The sequence below is a fragment of the Amblyomma maculatum genome, chromosome 6, assembly GCF_055883805.1.
Source record: "Amblyomma maculatum isolate TAMU_Amacu chromosome 6, ASM5588380v1, whole genome shotgun sequence".
Classification (NCBI taxonomy): Eukaryota; Metazoa; Arthropoda; class Arachnida; order Ixodida; family Ixodidae; genus Amblyomma; species Amblyomma maculatum.
Genome location: NC_139349.1, coordinates 78,605,501 through 78,627,439, shown reverse-complemented (window position 1 = coordinate 78,627,439; position 21,939 = coordinate 78,605,501). Strand labels below are relative to the sequence as shown.

The 21,939-nt window shown below is 46.5% G+C and overlaps 1 protein-coding gene across 1 annotated transcript in view; it reads left to right on the top strand.

The window, feature by feature from the left end:
- The window catches only part of LOC146186074 (uncharacterized), a 75,153-nt gene that overhangs the window by 40,549 nt on the left and 12,665 nt on the right, over nt 1-21,939 (top strand). The window contains exons 4-6 of the mRNA XM_084605622.1: nt 12,340-12,623; nt 13,660-13,752; nt 19,189-19,326. Coding sequence (XP_084461748.1) covers nt 12,340-12,623; nt 13,660-13,752; nt 19,189-19,326 — 515 coding nt within the window. The remainder of the gene's footprint in view (nt 1-12,339; nt 12,624-13,659; nt 13,753-19,188; nt 19,327-21,939) is intronic.

Genomic DNA, 21,939 nt, shown 5'->3' with positions numbered 1-21,939 from the left:
AGGCCAACCCTTCCAAAAAAGTATGGCTAACCTGCCGAATTTCCCAGCTCCAGAGAGGGGAAGACTTTTCTTTTTGTGATACTTTTTCTCTTTGCTAAGGCTTTTGCACTCTATTCTCGGAGCTATTCAATGATTACAAACTCAGCCTCGTCCTTCGGCATGTCAGTCGGCAGTCCATTTTTAATTTTGGCGCTACTGCTACTTGTCAGTACTGTTGACATTACTCCAATGTTGAGAGGATGGCTCTTAATGGCAGACACTAAAGGTTGACAGGATGGCTCTTAATGGCAGGCACTAAAGCGCATGTTTCTCATATTAACGAGGGCAGAAGGTTTGGAAACATTTAAAACAAAGTAGCTCAGCTTCTTATTGCTGTTTATGTTAACGTATACGTGTATTCGCGTACGTACCTTGTGTAACCTTGTACAGCTATGAAAAAACAAAACAAAATATGAGAGTGACAAGCACTCGGCTTTCGAAATAGGAGATGAAAGTGCTCGTTTCCTGCGAAGTGTCGCTGCGGCACACGGCTTTTAATAAGCAAAAAGTGAGCAGTAGAAGAAATTGCTTTCCTGTACACTGTCCGATCGATGTCCGGCGGACTTTTGCTTCACAACTCAAACATCCGTTCACCGGATGTGCGTCGTTTCCTCTTGGGAGAGCGGGGGAGGGGGTGAGGAATGAGCCTGTTTTCTTCACTTTTTTTTTTTCCAACAGCAAGGCCGTGAAGGGCCCTTAACAAAGCACAGGAGTTTCTGGTTTGTCCCAGAATCTGTTTCAGCCACACAATGCGTTCTGCAATTGTTTCATTTTTTTTGTTGATCTTGTTTTTGAATGGAGGGGGGGGGGGGGTGGGGGATTGTTATAATGATTGCACATGTTTCTTGCGCGAAGCAAGATATAATTTGAGCACACTAGGGAAAAAAAGAACAACAGAAAATCGTCTTTCTTAGAAGCATGGAGAGTGTCCATGATGAGGCTTTTTGCTAATCTTCAAAAAATAAGCTTTTCGAGATAAATTGTTGGTTCCTTCACGATAATGGAGATGGCATAGGTAGACGTCCTAAAAGGAGTGCTGTTAATACATTGGTAAGGTAAATATACAAACTTTTTGATCATTTTTATTTTACATATTAAGAGCGGGGTTGTAACGAATGAATCACATTGGTACCTCCAATGTATTTACTAGTTAGGTATCTAATAATGTATGCGGTAGTGGCGCTGCCGAGATAATGCGCTAAGAATTTCAGCCCGACGAGTGAATGAAGCACTAGTGCGCCTGACCCAGATGGAATGGTTTTTGCCGCGAATCAGCACCCCGTATGAAAATACCACTTAGAGCAGTTGAGAAGGCGCTTTGCGGCGATAGGTTTGTCTTTTAACATCCTTTGCGTTCAATGCTTGCCCGGTACGACATGCAAACATTGCTTGTGGCCTTTAGCAGTCACATATGCTGCGATTTGAGTAACTTTCTTCGTAGCATAAGGGAATAGGTCACCCAATGAAATGACGTGAAAACGTTGCTTAAAAAGGGGCCTCAAAGGCCAATTCAGGCATGCGCGTTTTAGTTTCCTCAGTTATTTACACTGCCGGGATCATTTTTTGTATATAAGAAAGTCTCACTGTTCCCCCCCATTAGCTTTCAGTTTCATAATAACAATAACTGTTTGAGGCGGTAAGCTTGCCACATCTGAACACCTATTTGTCGTTTTTTCATTGTGTGCAAAGTTTTGTTGTCCGATATTCACGTGAGAAAAAAAAAATTCACTGCGATGAGGCGTTCTATGGCAAAAGGCGGTGGGTTCATATCTGCCTGTATTTTATTTGCACCATGGGCATTTATGTATCTCACTTGAAGCGCAGCCTTTGGTACCGGGACTGAGAGCTCGAACTCATGCTTGAAAATGGGGCGTGATAAGCGTTAAAAAAATTGAAGCGGCGTGTATTTTTAAGGCGAAAACCTTTCTTGGCTAATGGATGGCGTGGACAGGAAGCGTCCGCAGCAAGCGGCACGAAAATCCCGTCGTTCCTCGCTGCTTTCCATAGCGACATTGCACCAAAATGGTAAGTGGGACGACGGCATGCCTCTGCTCAACTGAACTAGAATTGGGATAGTGTGCTTACTGACTGGGCTGGCGTGAAGCCGCCGCTGTCGCAAAATATCGATGTCGCGTGGCGGCGCTGCCGTCGTGTTCATTGTAAGGAGGCTGAGTGAGCTGCCAGCACATATAAGTGCTAAAATGCCGTATTGATGAAATAGCTCGCTTTACTTCTGCGGCAGGGCAGTGTCTGAGGAGAGGGAAATGTGAAGATGGCATCGTAAGAGAAAAAGAAAGAGCACTCAGGGCATCCCGTTACCAGTCGCATGGTGCCGAGCGCCATAGAAGGAAGTATAGGAATCGGGTGGCACGACGTTACATTGCGCGAGTCAGATTTCGCCTTCATACATTTAAGCGGTAATGCCCCGGTGAATTTTTAAACCTTTGTACTGCTCGACGCTGCGACCTTGCACTGCTGTATACTCTACTTTTCTGGGTAATGTTTGGATTTGTGATGGGCCTGGTAAATTTCAAAATAAGGTTCAGAGTGGTCATGACTGTAACGCCAACTGCATAATCAACAATATTCCATTTACTAGTACAGATGTGCCTCGGTAATAAAACTCCTGTTACTATGCAGGTTTTCAATAAGGCACAAGTTTTTTTCCTAACCAAACTTCGCAAACGTATTTACGCCTCCTTGAAATGTAAACGGTAAAATCCACTCAATCCTATCGGGACCATCTACTTTTATTGCGGTTAGATGAAAAATAATGAGAAATGCGGATGTTCCAACTGGCATTGCCTTTCTCGTGTTTCAAGCACAGTACCGCACCCAAAGAGAACACAAAGGAGTATTTCCCTCAGCAACAGCCTTTATTGTTTGCAGTTTGATGCTATATAGGCTAAAGGTGGATGGTCGGCGCACCTTTCCTTGGCTGAATTAAAGGGATGGGTGGAAACAAGGCTTTTTTCTACAGATTTTGCTGAAGTAAAACCTCGTTGAGCAGCTGCCAGCGGAGGATTGGGTGCGTACATGTACTATTAGTTTGTCGTGTGCTAAGAACCAACCATCACTTCTTGACTTCTAACCGACCAAACATTTTAACCTGCATTGTATGTGCGTTAATATTTTGTGGACAGAAACAATCTTGTGCCATAAATCGGTCACTGAGCACGAAAGACGTTTCGATATACGTTTGGCCAAACTGGAAAAGGCTTCAGATCATGTAAAAACGATGGCTACAAACATTACGGACGTACAGGACACCATGGCTCAAATACAAGGTACACTGAAAAAGAATCAAGCCAAGATTGTCAATTTAGAAGATTACAGCAGAAAATGTAGCCTAGTTGTGTTTGGTATTCCGAATATTCCTAACGAATCCAAGTCTGACTTAAGTGACAAGGTTATAACATAAATATTTGAAGGCAAATTACACAAAGATTGGCATTTCGGACTAACCTTTTCCAGTTATCGCTAGATTCAGGTGAAATACCAGCACTATGGCGCGCGGCACGTGTTGTCCCAGTTTACAAAAAAGGTGAACCGTTATCTGTCGCGAATTATCGACCAATCTCGATCACAAGTACGTGCTGTAAAATGCTGGAATACATTATGGCATCATATATTCAGTAATACTTAGAAGGCAACAAGGTATTATCTGAATTCCAACATGGCTTTCGAAAAGGGCTATCAACAGTCACACAACTGCTGTCGACTGTGCATGAACTGGAATCTGTGTTGGACGGGAACGGTGAACTTGATGTGTTGTTCCTAGATTTCTCTAGAGCGTTTGATCGGGTTTCACATGCAAGACTGTTGTTGAAACTAGAATGTACTGGTATTCCTCAAAGTATTGTCCACTGAATCAAAGCCAGCCTTAGTGATAGGAAACAATACGTCACCATCAGGAACTATTCTTCTCGGATGTTAGATGTTACTTCTAATGTGCCTCAAGGAGGTGTCTTGGCCCCGCTCCTTTTTTAATTTTCATCAATGACCTGTTAGAGGTTATTCCTGCACAGGTTTCTGCCCGATTATTTGCCGACGACTGTGTTGTGTTTAAAGATATTACGTGCACAAAGGATCAATAAATATTACAGGATACTTTAGAAGCTATTTCCCACTGGTGTACAAATTGGGGTATGCAGTTAAATACTGATAAAACGGTACTTTTAAGAGTAACAAGAAAAATATACCCGTGTTTCTTTACATATCAGCTTAAGAACAATTATATCTTAGAGGTGTAGCCATATAAATACTTAGGGGTTACGCTTACAAATAAATTAACTTGGTCGAAACACATATCAGAAACTTGAGGTGCTGCACTGCGCAAACTGTGGTTTCTTAAGCGAAAACTTAGGAATGCTCCTGCCAGGCTAAGCGTCTTGCCTATAACAACTGCTTAAGAGCTAAACTTGAGTATGCGGCGGTTGTATGGACCCCCATAATAAAAAAGATATCATACAACTTGAGCGTGTGCGAAGAAAAGCTGTGCGATTTATATTTGGCAAATATAGGACACATGATTCACCACCTACGCTTATGAAAGACACAACATACACACCCTAGAATCCCGAAGAAATGTTAATCGCCTCATCTCGCTTCATCACTGCCTACAATAAAAAATAAAAATGAAGTTTCCGAAATGCGTCAAAACTCATTGTACGAGGAGAACCAGACATACGCAGGAACACTCACTGGCACCCATTTTCGCCCGCACAAACACATTTAAAAATAGTGTAATAGGGCGTTTATTGACGCTCAGGTGGAGAGCTGTGAGGACAGGACCTTGCAACGGCGAGCCCAGCGTACTTCTTCTTCGTCGCACAACGCACAGGTGCATGTCGATGGCGATGACTATCACAGTACATTTTCCCCCCGGGTAAAAAAAGGAGCCATGCTGGCGACTTATGGCGCGGAAAGCACAGCGGGGTCATAGAATGGCTTCAATCGGTTCACGTGAACTGTTTCACGACCACGGCGACGCAAGTCCGCAGAGGGCGTGACGGGCTCAACTACGTAGTTGACTGCAGATGTTTGCTGGAGGACCCTATATGGCCCGTGGTAGCGAGCAAGAAACTTCTTTGAAAGGCCAGGGGTTGTGGAGGGCACCCAGAGCCACACCAGTGTGTCCGGGAGATATGGCGAAGATTCGCCGGTATCACGGAGGTATTTTTGTTGCCACTGATTTTCTGTTGTGAGAGAGCGGGCGAGCTGACGGCATTCTTCTGCGTACGTGACGGCATCGGATAGCGGGGAAGATTCGGAAACGTCAGGGCGGTAGGGAAAAAGTGTGTCCATAGTACAGGGTGGCTCGCGCCCGTAAAGGAGAAAGAATGGAGAGAATCCAGTAGTGGCCTGTGTCGCGGTGTTATATGCGTAAGTAACAAACGGTAGAACTTGGTCCCAATTGGAATGGTCGGTGTTCACGTACATAGCCAGCATGTCACCGAGAGTGCGGTTAAAACGTTCTGTCAGTCCGTTCGTCTGAGGGTGGTACGAGGTAGCGGTGCGGTGTATGATGCGGCATTCTTTCAGGAGAGCCTCAAGAGCGTCTGATAAGAAAACGCGTCCGCGGTCACTGAGCAGTTCGCGAGGGGCACCATGGCGAAGAACCAGGTTTTTGAGAATAAAGGCAGCCACGTCGCGTGCGGAAGCAGAGGGCAATGATGATGTCTCAGTGTAGCGGGTTAGATGATCCACTGCCACGATAATCCAGCGGTTGCCAGCTGAAGTTGTAGGAAGGGGACCGTATAGATCTATGCCGACACGATCAAACGGACGGGCAGGACAGGGCAACGGCTGCAACGAAGCAGAGGACTTGAGAGGAGTTTTTCGGCGTTGGCAAGACTGGCAGGAGCGGACAAAATGGCGGACAAAGCGGTACATTCCACGCCAGAAGAAGCGTAGACGCAAGCGCGTGTAGGTTTTCAACACTCCGCCGTGGGCGCACTGGGGATCAGTATGGAAAGCAGCACAAATTTCGGCGCGGAGATGACGGGGGATGACTAAAAGCCACTTCCTTCCGTCGTGAAGATAATTGCGGCGATAGAGCAGCCCGTCACGAATTGAAAAATGGTGAGCTTGGCGGGCAAGCGCCCGAGACAGACGACCTGGAGAGTGACTTGAAAGAAAGTCCAGAAGTGTAGATATCCACGGGTCGCGCCGCTGTTCCGTGGCCATGTCAATAGTGGCAAGCGAAGACAAATCGTAGGCGCAGATCTCATCAGGCAACGAAGAGGGAGGCAGCGGTGAGCGCCAAAGAGCGTCCGCGTCAGTATGCTTGAGGCCTGAGCGATATATGACACGAATGTCATACTCTTGGAGGCGAAGAGCCCAGCGAGCAAGGCGGCCGGACGGGTCCTTGAGGGACGCCAGCCAGCACAGAGCGTGATGATCAGTGACCACATAAAATGGTCGGCCATAGACATACGGACGGAATTTGCCGATGGCCCAAATAATGGCCAAGCATTCTCTTTCCGTAACAGAATAATTGGACTCTGCCTTGGTCAAGGTGCGGCTTGCGTACGCCACCACATAGTCTCGGATACCAGGTTTGCGTTGGGTGAGAACGGCGCCTATCCCAATACCGCTAGCGTCAGTGTGAATCTCAGTTGGCGCATTCGGGTCGAAGTGGCGGAGGATGGGAGGCGAAACCAAAAGACGGCGTAAAGTGTTGAAGGCGTCATCACAAGCAGGTGTCCATGCGGAGAGGTCGGAGCTACCGGAGAGGAGCTGGATGAGAGGAGCAATAATAGAGGCGAAATTTAAGATGAAGCGGCGAAAGTAGGAGCATAGGCCAATGAAACTTTGTAGCTGCTTCAGTGATTTTGGGCGTGGGAATTCGGCAACTGCACGAAGTTTGGTGGGATCGGGAAGAATGCCATCCTTAGAAACGACATGACCTAGAATTGTTAGTCGGCGAGCAGCAAAGCGGCACTTCTTCAGATTCAGTTGGAGGCCGGCGGTAGCGAGACAAGTGAGAACGTCCTTCAGTCGGAGCAGGTGGGATTGAAAATCGGTAGAAAAGACTACGATATCATCGAGATAGCAAAGACAGGTTCGCCACTTGAATCCACGAAGCACAGTGTCCATGAGGCGTTCAAATGTGGCCGGGGCGTTGCAAAGCCCAAAGGGCATGACGTTGAATTCATATAATCCATCTGGTGTGATGAAGGCAGTTTTAGAGCGGTCAGCGTCAGCCATTGGCACCTGCCAGTAGCCAGATCGTAAATCCAACGAGGAGAAAAACTCGGCGCCCTGCAAGCAGTCTTGTGCGTCATCGATGCGTGGCAGAGGATAGACGTCCTTGCGCGTGATCTTGTTGAGCCGGCGGTAGTCGACACAAAACCGGAAGGAGCCATCTTTCTTAGGTACCAACACAACTGGAGACGCCCAGGGACTGTGGGATGGCCGAATGACACCCCGACGGAGCATGTCGTCCACATGATCAGCAATTACTTGGCGCTCCGAAGCCGACACGCGATAGGGGCGCTGGCGCAAAGGTGCAGTTTTACCGGTGTCGATGGTGTGCTCTACGACAGACGTGCGGCCCAAGTCAGTTTGAGGAAAGTCGAATGAAGAAGCGAAGTTCTCCAAGAGGGCGACAAGTTGATCACGTTGCGCAAGTGGAAGATCAGCATCAATAGCATGTTGGAAAACGTCGGAGGGCGTCGAAGCGGTCGCAACATCGCAAGAGCACAGACTAACGTCGAAGGAGGGGGTTGAGTCAGCAAGAGTGGTGATATGACTGGGATCAAGCTCTTCAAGACGTCCAATGCATTCGCCACGGAGCAGGACTGCTGGGCAAGAAAATGGGTTCGAGGCGTAAAGTGCACTATTGCCGTCTTGAATTTCGAGAACAGCGAACGGAAAAAGGAGGCAGGGATGACGGGAGGTGGCTTCGGAAGGTGTAAAAATCGCAGTCAAAGGAGTTACCCACTCACAAGACAGTGGTACGAGGGCAGCAGAGAACGGAGGAATGTCGGTGTCATGGGCGACGAGAAGTTTTGCAGTGCGGGGAGGGGTATCACAGAAGGGGGCATCACAGAGGGGGGCGAAGGCAATTTGTGCACGAGCACAGTCAATAACGGCTTGATGAGTCGATAGAAAATCGTATCCGAGGATGATATCATGCGAGCAGTTCGGCAGAACAATAAACTCGATGGGGTACAAGACGTCTTGAATGAGCACACGGGCTGTGCAAGATGCGGAGGGGTGAATGTGCTGTGATGAGGCGGTGCGGAGCGAAAAGTCGGAAATCGGAGTGGTCACTTTGCGAATTCGACGGCAGAGCGCTTCACTGATGACGGAGACGGCTGCACCGGTATCGACGAGAGCGAGAACTGTGGCGCCTTCTAGAGAAACTTTGATAACATTAGCGGGACGGCATGGAGGACTTGAGGAATTCGAAACAAGCGCAGTTCTTGCCCCCGGAACTGCGACTGTTAGTTTCCCTCAACGGTGCTGGTAGAACGTCGCAGCATTGGAGAAAGCGATCGGCGCCGAGGAGAATGTGATCGACGAGTGGTATAGGTTTGGCGATCTTGTGGGACAAATTGAGAACCGGGCGGAATCATTTGCGAGCGTGAGTCGGTATCGTACGGGTAAAATCGAATGTCAGGCTGTGAAGGTTGGAGGCGCTGGCGACAAAGGCGTGCAACATGGCCCGGCCGACCGCAGGCATAGCAAATCGGAAGGTTGTCCGTAGTACGCCAAGGTTTCATAGGATGTGGGCGGAACCTTGAGGGTGGGGCTTGAAACGAAGGCTCAGCAGGCGGCGGTGAACGGTAGGCAGGGACCTGCACATAGGAGCCAGACGTGGGCGAAGGTGGTGGCCTAGCCGTTACTTGGGCATACGTGAGAGGTGCCGTCACAGGCGGCACCACGGGGTTGGACGGCAAGGCATCAGCGACGTGTTCTTGCACGACACGGCGTATAGCAGGGGCCAAAGATGGAGCCAGTTCAGGAACGAGGCGGCCCGAGTCTTGAAAATGGGGAAGGAGTGAGATTTGACGTGCGACCTCTTCACGAATAAAATCTTTGATCTTTTGATTCAGCGGGCTCCCTTCAGAAGTTGGCGAACCACCCAGGGCTAATGCGGATACGCCTTCGTCGCACACACTGGAGCGGCGCCTAGAAGCGCGCCGCTTGCGGAGCTCGTCGTAGCTCTGGCAAAGCTTCACGAGTTCACTAACGCTGGTGGGATCTTTCGCTACCAGCATCTGGAAGGCGTCCTCAGAAATGCCCTCGAGGATGTAGCGGATTTTGTTTGCTTCCGGCATGGCCGGGTCGACTCGTTTGCAGAGATCAACGACGTCTTCTATGTAGCTGGTAAAGGTCTCATCAGCGCGCTGAACACGATCGTGTAAACGTTGTTCGGCACGAAGCTTACGCACTGCCGGGCGGCCGAACACTTCCGCGAAATTCTTTTTAAATGTCGACCAAGATGACAGGTCAGCCTCATGGTTGCGAAACCAGAGGTTCGCCACGTCCGTCAGATAGAATATGACGTTACTGAGCTTGTGAGTCATCCCACTTGTTGTAGGTGCTTACTCTTTCATAGGATGACAGCCAGTCGTCGACATCTTGATCGGCCGTGCCGCTGAACAGGCAAGGGTCACGCTGGCGCACGACGCCAGCACACATGATCGTGGGTGGAACGGCCGGCTGCGTCGAAGTGTCTTGCATGGCGGTCGTAGAGGGTAGTGTACGGCTTCGCAGTTCCAGTTTGGGTGGGATCGTTTCCGGCACCTCCGCCAATTGTAATAGGGCGTTTATTGACGCTCAGGTGGAGAGCTGTGAGGACAGGACCTTGCAACGGCGAGCCCAGCGTACTTCTTCTTCGTCGCACAACGCACAGGTGCATGTCGATGGCGATGACTATCACAGTACAATAGTTACTTCCCCAGAACTCCGATCAGGTAGCTCGAGGGTACACGAGCCGAGCTTCCTCCCAATCGGACGATCTACCCGAGCGAGTCGGCCCTACGTACTCCGACATTCTTAACTACTATAAGGGGGTACGGATCCGCTATCCGCCGCCTCATCGGGATCTAAAACAACAAGAGGCCGTGTACTGGCGAAGACTGCAGACAGGAACATTCCCTAACCTGCATACCCTGAGCAAAATTTACCCGTCACAATATCGAGACACCTGCCCATGGTGTGGTAGCAAACCTTCGCTATACCACATCACGTGGCAATGTAAAAATAACGACAGCTTTCGTAAAGACCCGAGTGCGGAACAGTGGGAGAGCCGGCTCTCCAGCGGCGATTTGGATTGCCAACTAGGTTTAATCCAGCACGCCCAGCGAGCAGCGAAGCTCAGCGGAGCCCTGGAATAGGGGCACCGACCCTGTGAGAAGACGGAAGATGGAACTCTTCCGCTACTAGCACAAGACCCTCGTAGAGAAACTAACGTATTTCCTATCCTATCCTATCCCCAGAACTGTATCCGAATGGAATGCTTTACCTTCTCATATTTTTTTGTCCAGAAATTTTGCAACAGAGTTGGAACATCATCTCCTTATTTCATGAGTTTTGATTTGTTTTGTGTTGCGATGCCTGTCTATATTTTCAATACTGATTGATTGTCTGACATTTTGTTTTCTCTATGCATATGCTTGTCATTGCTTATATTGCAAAATGTTTGAATGTGCCCCTCCTGCTAGAACCAGTATTTCACATAAATAAATAAGTAAAATATGGTACAGCCTTTGTAACGCAGCAGAAGTTTCTGGCACAAGGCCAATAGTCTCGATGGCGGCCGCAGTAAGACGAAATATGCGGGAGCATAGTGGGCATGCCGATAGCGATGGTTGTAGCTGCATTTATGTAATTTGGGATGATGGAGAGCTCCACGAGGAATCTTGCTGGTAGGATCAAGTCGGACGATGGAATCAAGAGCGTAAGTACTGTAGAGTTGTGGCATCGGCTGCGGATAGGAAGATGTCGAAGAGCAGTAATATATATTGTCGAAAGGGAAGTTAGAAGGGAGGGTTCGGAGCGGTATCATGGCGAGTAGAGTTGTAGGTAAAGTTCACTAATGGTAGGCTAACATCTGAGAACCGGTGCTAGTCAGATGCATAAATGGAGAACTTTGAGTCGTTTAGTGAGTCCCTTGGTTTGGGGCTGATATGAAGTGGTGAATTTATTACGGACAGAACACGGATGAAACAAATTTATGGTCAACCTCCCTGGAGAGGAAGCAGCGACCATGTTCGTTGAGTAGTTGACGGGCAGCATCATGATGGAGTACCTCATCATGTAGACGGAAGTCAGTGACGCGGTAGTTCGGCTGGCTGTGATGGCTCGGGTAATGGCATCCCGCGTAGCGTAATCGATGTCAACGGTGATCCATTTGTTCCCCGAGGCAAAATCTGTGAGAGCTTCAAGCCTGTGGATGTCAACATGGAAGAACAAATCAGTGGAGATGTCAATCGTCTGAGAGGGCCCGGAAGGCAAAACGGTGGACTTCTTGTGGTGTTGACAGAGCAAACAAGTGGCCACATAGCGATGGACGGAACGAGAGACGCGGCCAATGGGAGGGCCAGCGCACGCTTTCGTATCTACGAGAGACGTCAAGTTGACAACAGTGGAAACATCACGGAACTGTTCGATGAAGGTAGAGCGCATGTGCTGGGAAACAACCAGCAAGAGCTAAGCCCCGTCAGGTCACATACTGCGGCGGAATGGTGCGTTTCCGTGGAGCATGAACATGGCGAGAGAAGGATCAGCGCTGTCGGAGCAGAGACGGTCGATAAGGAAGCTTAGCGAGAAATCCAAGGCTGTCTGTAGATTATGTGGGAAAGGTAAAGACAAGACGTACGCTTCAACAACACATTGGAAAATAGGCTGAGATCGCAAGCAGTCTGCATCCTGGCCGGGTTTGTAGACGAAGGAAAAGGTGCACTGGTGCAAAAACACTCCCCAGGAGCTTTTAATAGATTAATGCATGCACATTTTCTGCACGATTTGTTATAATGGAAAACTAACATGGTGGGCAATTTTCTCTGGGAACCAAACTGTTCATAGTAAACGATACGTGACAGTATATTGACGTTTGAAAAAGTAAGAGTGACCGTAGTGACGTCTTCATGTTATTGACGTTCTTGTTTCTAAAATTTAATTCCATAGACATTTCACTGCTGCAATAAATTTGAGAACGCACAACCTGTCGCAACGGATAACTTTCATATACCTTGTTCTCGTCTTGTTGTCCATTTCAAGCCCTTTGCTCAATAATCTCGCTGACATTAATAGGGTACTCTATTTCCGTATTGACCCGTGCAGTGAAGGACGCCCAGTCCGGCGCGACGCTGGCCAGCGTGAAGCAGACCTCTCAGCTGGAGCAGCGCGGACCGGGAGAGAGACCGCACAGCGTGTCACGCACCCAGCTCGACGTGCCATCGCTCGGAATCCACGACACCAAGATCGAGGACTCCAGCAACAACAACCTGCTGCAGTCGGCGCAGCAGCAGCAACAGCAGCAGCAGTTGCTTTCGGGTCCGGGGCCTGCCGAAAAGAAGAACTATCTCCCTTATCCCTGGAACGCGGAAGAGCCCGACCGAACCGACGTGCGTATACGACACGATGCGAAGACTATTGGCTTTTTGTGCTCCGGCTGGTCGCTGTGCAGACGCATATTGCTTTCCACCTTCCATTGCGCGTACTTGTCGCAGGCCTAAATCTTAAGCAACATTCATTTTTTACCAAGAATATAAGTGCACGCACTGTTTTATTTCGCCCAATGTCTCTGCAGCAAATATATGAAGCTTTCGTGAGTATAGATAAAAAAAAGGCCTTTTGATCATAACGACCATAATCACCGTGACCAATTATTCACGCTCTTAAGCCACTCCATCTGAGCAGAAGCAGGCGTAGAGTCAGAGGCTCGGTAAAACAAAAACAACTATGAAAAATTGTGTTGATCATAACCCCAATCATCATGACCAATTATTCACACTCTCAAGCCACTCCATCTGAGCGGAAGCAGGCGTAGAGTCAGAGGCTTGGTAAAACAAAAACAAGTATGAAAAATTGTTAATCACAGACTTATAAAAATCATGAGCATAGGCAAACATTTTTGCTGATTCATGCAGCATTAAGAGAGTGTCCCTCCTTTGACCCCTAATGTACCGCTAACCAAGAAGAAAAAAATTGAAAAGAAACCGTTAATCGCTTTCAGAGCGTGTCTTATCCTAAACTCTATTAATGTAAACGTTCTCTTTTGTATCTGGTGTGGTTTTATTTGTCTTGTTTATTATCCCATCAGGAGCTCTGTCGGATATTTTATGAGACGTTTCACATACGTTACCAAAGTTTCCTCTGTGATTTTGCAATGTTGCGTGAAATCTGTTTCTTTTACAGTTTTTCTGATCGGTGACTTTAATTATGCAGAAAAAGCACTGAACTTGCATATTCTATGTGTTGAGCGCGTTAGGTACCTAACTTCATCTCCTCTATCTAGACTAGACCCATGACAGGAGCATGTGCTACCGTCTCAGAGCAAGAATAGTAACGTTTCCTACGCACACAATAAATAAAAAGCAATGACAACGACAGAGCTCCACGGCGATCTGTTAAAATAAGATACACCAACATTGCACGCAGTACACGCCGGCTGACCTAGCTGAGTACATCCTGAGGACAGGAGACGAAGAGGGTGTCGCCATGGCTGTCGAAGAGCTTCTCAGGCAGGGAGTGGTAAGTTGAGCGGCAAATATATCGTCCTTACACCTCCTCTAGGAAGAGCTGCCACCTGCCTTGAGCCTGTGCTAAGGTGTTTATAGTCTTTGTAATATGGTACGTGAGCTTTCTCTCTATCTCTCTCTCTCTTCTTTTGTGCTCAATTCTCATACACGGTTCTGCTCGCTGACGACGGCCTCATCAACCCATTATTTTTGAGCGTTATCTCGCTAATAATAATCGCTAAGATCAATAATTTGATCTTTTATATATAGAAGTGCCTGTTCTGCCGACTTTTTTTCTTGGAAGCCGTACTGGGCGTCAGCTATTTTGTGATGTTTCCGAAAAAAAGAGATTTCTTTTGTGTAGTGATATTGCATGCTCTCAATAATATTACTTCGCCCGCGCATGCTTTAGATGATTTGTCGGTTAATGTTTCTTTGTTTGCTTACCAGTGAGTTATTGTACTTAAATTGTTTGTCCAGTGTAATCTGTAATTGACTGCGTATTTTTTTACTTGTCTTATGGTTTAAATGTAAAAAAAAAAGGAAAAACTCGCCTGTCTGATATAGGGTTTTGCACTGTGTATATTTCTTCAACTTTCATTATTTTTGTATGCCTGTGATACTCATCGTAAAATTGTGCCTATTAGGTGCCTTCATTATATTCATATTGTACCTACATATATTTCTTTTGCACACACTGCGCACAAATGTCACTATTGTTTTGTTTCTTTCCTTTTATGTCCTGATCAAGGCTACTGTTGTGTGCCAGCCTGCCCCAATATTGTATTTTCGATGCTTACTGATCATATAGCAGGGGGCTGAGGCCACGCCAGGCGACCGCGCCTTTAGCCTCAGCCTCCTTTTAGTCAAATGCCTAAGAAAAAAATAACGAAAGAAAGAAGAAGAAAATATTCAGCAGGAATTTCGCTTTGTAGATGCGTCAAAATGTCCCCGTCCTCTTCCTTTCCTTGAACAGGTCGGCAAAACAAGGCTAGACCACAAAATGGGTTAGCAGCGGCGTTGTGTAGAATATTGAAAACGTCTCCCTCTCAGTTCTTTGAAAGAGAAAAATACACAAAAGCACAGATAAGTCGTGGCGCGAGAACGCCCTAAGGAATGTCTTCTGAAATAAAGGTCGACTTAGTCATGGGTATTAGTGCTTCTTTATCTGTTGTCGTTTTATTGTTTTGTTTGCTTTGCAATGCTCACTACTTAAAATGGCAATCCCAAGCAATGTAATCCATCTTGATTAAAGGTTGGGCTCCGACCTAAACGTCGACAACAAGTGTGCATCTAAGAAGTGCCTACTCTCTTTTACTATATATATATATATATATATATACGCTAATAATCCAGATGTAGTAGAGCTTATTTAAAACAATAAAGTGTTTGTACCAGCTTACGACTTATGCAGCTCTATTTACCGGCCTTAACACATAGTTATCATGTGACCTGCTGCTGGCGCACATCGCTCGTCCTGTGCACAAGCAAACCCTGAACCATGACAGCACTCCCAATAAGAAGATATTTTTTTCCTGAGACCCGTTTTAGGATGCTAAAACAGCGCCGCACCCACTTAGAGGATTTTTTTTTCATTGCCTGTGCTATCTTTCAAGTCTATAAACAAAGAACTATAGGTATACGGTACTTCGGTGCACACATTTCAGTAAGTGGCATTTCAAGACGATCTACAACTTCTGCACTGATGCTTCGCCGTTGCTGCAGCGAATGATTAAGAAGTAGATGATTAGTCTTTAATATTTGTTGAGCTCCGAAAAACGCAAAGTACACTGCAGAATAGGTCACACGCTTCTCAATGGTTTCAGTGGGCTAGGAAATTCTGCTGTTTTTAAAAGCTTGATTACCGTTACCTGAGGTATCCGATAGACATTTTTGGATAGTAGTGATAGTGCTGTTATTTTTAAGAAATGCAATCGTTAAAAAATATTAACAAATTCATTACTAGTAAAATAATCAATGAATCTCAGCCAGAAAGAAATGTGATCAGTAGAAAACCGCTACATAACTGTCACAATACTGCCAGTGATAGTCGCCAAGCTGCGTACTATGACGACAACAGCCAGGGCAGCTGACCACGTGACGCAGAAAACAGTTGCTTGTCAGAGGCGATCAGCCAGACAGACGCATATATAGGTAAGCATGTGTCATGTTGTTCAGAGGTTTAATTACAAAATACACACGACGACAGATCGATCAAGAGCCGCGCCGGTTTAGCGCAGTGGTTACGGCGCTCGACTACTGTTCCCAATGATGTAGGATCAAATCCTGTCTTCGGCGGCAGCTTTTCGATGGCGGCGAAAAGCTAGGCGCCTGTGTGTTGTGCGATGTCAGTGCACATTAGAGAGCCCTAGGTGGCTGAAATTTCCGAAGTCCACTACGGCGTCTCTCACAAACCTGAGTCGTCATGGGACGTTAAACCCCACAAAACAAACAAACAAACAAATCGGTGAAGGCAGAACGTAACTTGGGATGACGGATGTGGCACTAGAACGCTCCTCCCTGTGAAAACGCTCCTTTCACCTGCTTCTAGCCCGTTACATCATGCAACTGTACTGCCGTTTCTTGCTGAAAATCAATATTGTATGAAATGTACGCCAAGATAACTTTTTATTTGCACATCTGCCGTTATGACAAGTTAATGTTTCAAAATATTGTAAGAAGAGGATTTCCTGCTATCGAGGTAAAAAAATGTCCCTTGCAGTACAGTCGGCAGGAATTATTAATGTAAGCAAATGCCAAATAATATATAATTTAATGGAAAATGATCAGGAGGAAATAAACTATATCCAAGAAACAAAATGAACAGTACAGTAGATTGTAAGAAAAATTTATTGCAAGAAAAAAAAGATAAAAACCTAAATACGGTAAGGAAACAGCGGCGATTACTGTATTCAGAAGCACAAACTACCTGGACGAGATAAGACCTCGAGAAAGCACGAAAAAAAAAAAATGCGAGGCAACGGCAAGAAATTTACCTTAATTGAAAAACAAAATTAATCAGAAACGTCAAGGGAGTGCTCCTATCTGTTCGTGGAGTCCACGGTCCTGAGCTTCATAGAGAAAAAAGGCTTCTCGCGACGTCCAACAGCGATTTGCTTCCTGCCTGCCTTGTTCTTTTCTTCCGCTTTGTTTTTTCGGACAGAGAAAAATCCTAATTAACGATGGAACCAGGATTCATGCGGCTCTCCAAATGAATTTCTCCTACGCGGATGTCGACGCGAATTAAGTGAGAAGCAACTCGATACGCCGCTGCCATTTTTGCCAAGCACGAGAATATGGCACATGCGTTTACATTGTTTCGTCTCAAAGGAAGAAAAAAGGCCACCGTATATTAAGTCGGGCTTCTGTCTGTACAGCTTCTAATTAGCATTCGATCTCAGGGGCTATCTTTGTTTTTTACTCTTCCTTTTTCTTGTACTTTTCCTTCTGTGTTTTGTGAACAGTGGAGAAAATCCCCGCAATTTGCAGGGGCAATGCATAGGTTGCCGCGGCACACTTTAAATGTTTGCATTTCGTTTGTATTTTTTTAGCAAATCGCATACAATACGTCACAAGGAAATTGCAATGCTTTTAATGCTTGTTGATATATTTAGGGGGTCCAAACATCAAAGCACTTTAGGGAAAGCACTTAAAATATTTTCGCCACAGTTTCAGTGAATATAAAATTCTCTTTGACGTCTTGACGTGAGCCTTGGCCATACGGCAAAAACGCCCCCCCTCCCCCTTCCCTTCGTACTCCGCGGACAGGTCTTCAGCTATCTTAGTGCGCGTTGATTCGTGCAATTGCTCAGTGTACTTCCGCTGTGTGTAGTAAGTGCATCTTAGCCATTACTTTGCTAGGACTGACTTCGCTTCTAGAGCGCTATAACTTTGCTGTAGAGGTGGGTCTTGCCGATGTCGACTTTAGATGACTGCTTATTCAAAACAATGTTTGGGCTCAAGATGGTTGAACGGACATTCTAAGTTTTCTAATCACGCTGGCCTTTTATGAAATTAATAGTGACAGCAGTCTACCTTACTCAAAACGTTTTACTTATTTTCATTTGTTTTATAATATATGACCTGCTCAGGCGAAGTAGTCCTATGTGTGCTGCCCAGGTGAGAGCCGCACCTGTCAGCGCCTGTTTTGCTTACTGTTAACTCTCTCAAAATGACAGCTTGAGGGGAAAGTTGGTGCTGCATAGTACCCAAGAATGTGGCGCAACAAACACAACACAGGTGGTGGTGGTGGTGGTGGTGGTGGTGGTGGTGGTGGTGGTGGTAAAAACTTTATTTTCCAACAGATACAAGGTAGGCGTCAACCTACCCGCCTACACGACGACCTGGAGCCCTTGGACCCGGGCGGCGTGTTCGGCCAGTCGGATTACACCTAGCTGAGTCTCAGGGTGTGAGCTCAACAGTAGTCTCCCAAAATTCTTCCGGTTTTGTCTGTTCATTTATATTTTTTATTTCTGGACACGTCCATATCATATGTACCAGAGCCGTCTTATCCTGGCATAGTTTGCACCTCTCTGATAACACAGGTGCACACTACCAACTATAATATGGATCTGAACACACACTGCGGGGAATAAAGTGCTACTATATCTCTTGGGCAAAGAAGAGGTGTGTGAAGAAGATGTACTTGGATGTAGAAGAGGATGAGTGAGGAAGAAGAAGTGTGTGTTCAGATCCATATTTAGAGTTGGTAGTGTGCGCCTGTGTCATGTTTCTTCTCATGTGATTGTGTTTGTTGCGCCACATATCTGGACTAAATCTCTCGACAGATCCGAACAAGTGAGACCCTGAATAAATTTTCGACGGCTTGCGTGGTGCCGTCCTTTGAACGCGCTAAATCTCCTTTAACGTATCACTCTAAATGTCATTAAATCGATGCCTGAAAAACAAACTTGAAGTTAAATAACATAAGATCACACATATTCATGGAATGTCATTCGATTGTTGGCAGGCTGTAATTGTGACAGCACTGTTTTGTTGAAGATATGGTTCTACTGAACATTCTTTGGAAGGCTAGGGGCTCCCCCTGTTACTTGTTCTGCTCGTATTTTTCGATATCAGCGGAGAGGTCCCGGGACGAAAAAGGGGAGATGGGGCGAAGAGCACTTTCAGTGTGCTGCGTCCCTCACCCTAAGCGAATGAAAAAAAAAAAAAAAAGGCAGGGGGGGGGGGGGGGGGGCAGCCTCCTTCTGTTCCCCGACGATTTACGAAACTGCTTGTGATGATGCACGAACATAGCCGAAATAAAAAGAAAAGCCTGGTTTTATCCGCAATGGTACTTAAAGCGTAATCCCAAGGTAAAAGGGTACTAAAAAGTGTAAAAGAGCGATTGTTTTTTTTCCTCAGAGGAAAGAAAAGGAGAATATGCCGTTAAGTTCTGGCTGAACATCCCTCCCTTCGTCTTCCATTTTTTTCGGCGTGTTTGTTGCAGATGACTCGGGAGGAGGCGATCGTCTACCTGCAGGACGTGAAAGCCGAGATGAACTACATCCGCGCGCAGCAGGAGAAACTGCGCAAGATCCAGGAGCTTCGGGAGGCCATCAATATGAAGAAGAAGGATGAGTTCAAGGTGCGCCATCTTGCGTGCTTTAAATCTTCTTACACGCTTAGTAGCACGTGAGGTGGTGGGGGTAATGCTACCGAATATGCAGAAAAACAATGTCACGTCCGAAGAAAGGCAGCTGGATTCTAAGGAACTAAATAGTAATGTCTATTGTTACAAGCCAGAACGCGCGCGCGCGCGTTCTGGCCCCCCTCACACACACACGCACATAGAGACATACGCACCCCCCCCCCTCACACACACACGCACATAGAGACATACGCACCCCCCCCCCCCCCCCCCACACACACACACACACCTGGGTCGTTTTAAGGAAGAGAGGGGAAAGGTCACAATCGACCACATACGCATATAACATAGTGCACCTTAATAAAGGCTCGCGAAAGGTGTCGGATGAACACATAGGGCGAGACAGCCGATACACGCACGCCAACGAGCAGGTGGCTGCTGTCTGGCTGGGCGTAGGTGCTGAAGTATGGAAGGATTTCTGCACAGGAAAAGGAAAAAAATAAGGTAACCGCTAACAGTGAAAATTTTGTCTTCATAAGTAGGCTTGAATATTACTTCGGAAGTGAACAAATCATGGCGCGGGCAAGGCCATTTTTTGCCTGAATTGCATGTATTCTATGAGACTGTTCGTGCACGTTTACAGTACAAAGAAAGAAAGTGTTTTGGAAAACATTGATGCCATTGTATTTGGAGGCCCCTGCGTTTCGATGGCGGCGAAACGTAGTGACGTTTGTGTGCTGTGCGATGCCAGCGCACGTTAGAGATCCCCAGGTGGTCGAAATTACTCCGGAGGCCTCCACTACGGTACCCCTTTCTCTCTTTCCACTTTCACTCCCACCTTCCTCCCTTTCCTTACAGCACTGTGCACGTGCAAATTTCAGTGTACTTTTGCTGCGTGTAATAAGTGCATCCGAGCCATTGCTTTGCCAGGACCGACCTTGCTTCTGGGACGCTATAAATTTGCTGTAGATGTGGATCTGGTCAATGTCGACTTTGGATGGCTGCGTCTTCAAAACAATGTTTGGGCTCAAGATGGTTGAAAGGACATTCTAAGATTTCTAATCACGGCGGCCTTTTATGAAATTTATAGCGACAGTGCTCTATACCTTGCACAAAGCGTTTCAATTATTTCCTTTTATATTATATTTTGTGACCAGCTTCCAGGCTGACGAGCAGCTGTCGCGCATCAGCTATGATAAAAAAAAGAAAGGTCAAACTCAAGAGAGAAGCGGAGCGTTATATGGATGAAAACAAGATGGGGCCATCTCGACCCACCCTTCAGTGCGAGAAGAGCATCCAGGGCTGCAAAAGCGCAAGAACAGGCCTAGGAATTGCTCCTTAAGGTTCGGCCGTTTATTAATTGCACTCACGCTCCCACTGTGCTCAGCGCGACTGCGCTCGTAACGAAAGAAAGCGAACTGTGCCGTAATGACTTTAGCACAGGTAGCCACATGATATTGCCATTCATAACGATACCAGTGCCATTCCTCTGACATTACTTCGATTTTGTTAATGGTTGCATAGAGTGGTGAGTGTTTTGCCATGGCCTATGGCCGCCTTTTTTGAGGGCCAACATCGTCCATACTACGTGGCTCCTACTGGGGCAATTAGAGCTCACTGGAATGCTGGCCGAAGATTGAACTGGTTAAACTACGAACTAATGTTACTGTGTAGCCTGGCAGGTATTTACGCATTCTGCGCTGCGACGGCATGCTATATCAGCGGTAAATGAAATAAAAAGATACGTCCTCAATTTTCTATCGTAAGGACAGCTAAGAAATACTTTGTGAGCAAAACTACAATAATGCAGAAAAATTCATCTATAAGCTTGTATTGGTAGCACGTAGGGCAGAAAAAGTTAGTTACGCCAACTCCAAGAGCAGACTTCGAAGCAACATGTAACAAATGGTGTAGTGAATGAGACAACAAACAGCCGAGACAAAAATCATAAGGGTTTAACCTTGGTTACACCCAAGCTCGAACGGTAGTTTTTCGAATACGGTGTATGTTTGGATGCTAAGCCTTTTCAACCGTATATTGCAACAAAGAAGCATTGAGGGATTGTGGACAAAGCCGACGACGCTCTAGTGCGCGTGGTTACTGGGCAGTACTGCATTCCCCACTGTCCTACATAAAGCAGACTGGGTTAACTGGCCATATCAAGGCCCCCCATAACATCTTGGTGGTAACAGTATGTCACGATGTTGCAGTGTAATTATAATACTAGTAATAATAATAATAATGGTAATAATTGGTTCACAGGAAGGGAAAGACACACTGTCTGTCACACTTCTTTCTGTGGACACCAAAGCCATGCCGTAAGGGAAGAGAGGAAGATGATAGTGAAAGCTGAAAGAGAAAAAGGGGTGCCATAGTTCGTTCGGGATTCGATACCGCATCCTCGGGCATAGTAGTCGAGCGCTTTAACCACTGCACCACCACGGCCTAGCTAATAGCGACAATTTATCTCTCACAGTTATACTCTATGTAAGCTGTTTAACGATATATGACTTGACGACGCATCATTTTCGAAATTTCATTTCAATTTTTAATTGCCATGAACTGGTTAAATGTAAATAATTAGGACACCCAAATAATAAAGCGTTAAAT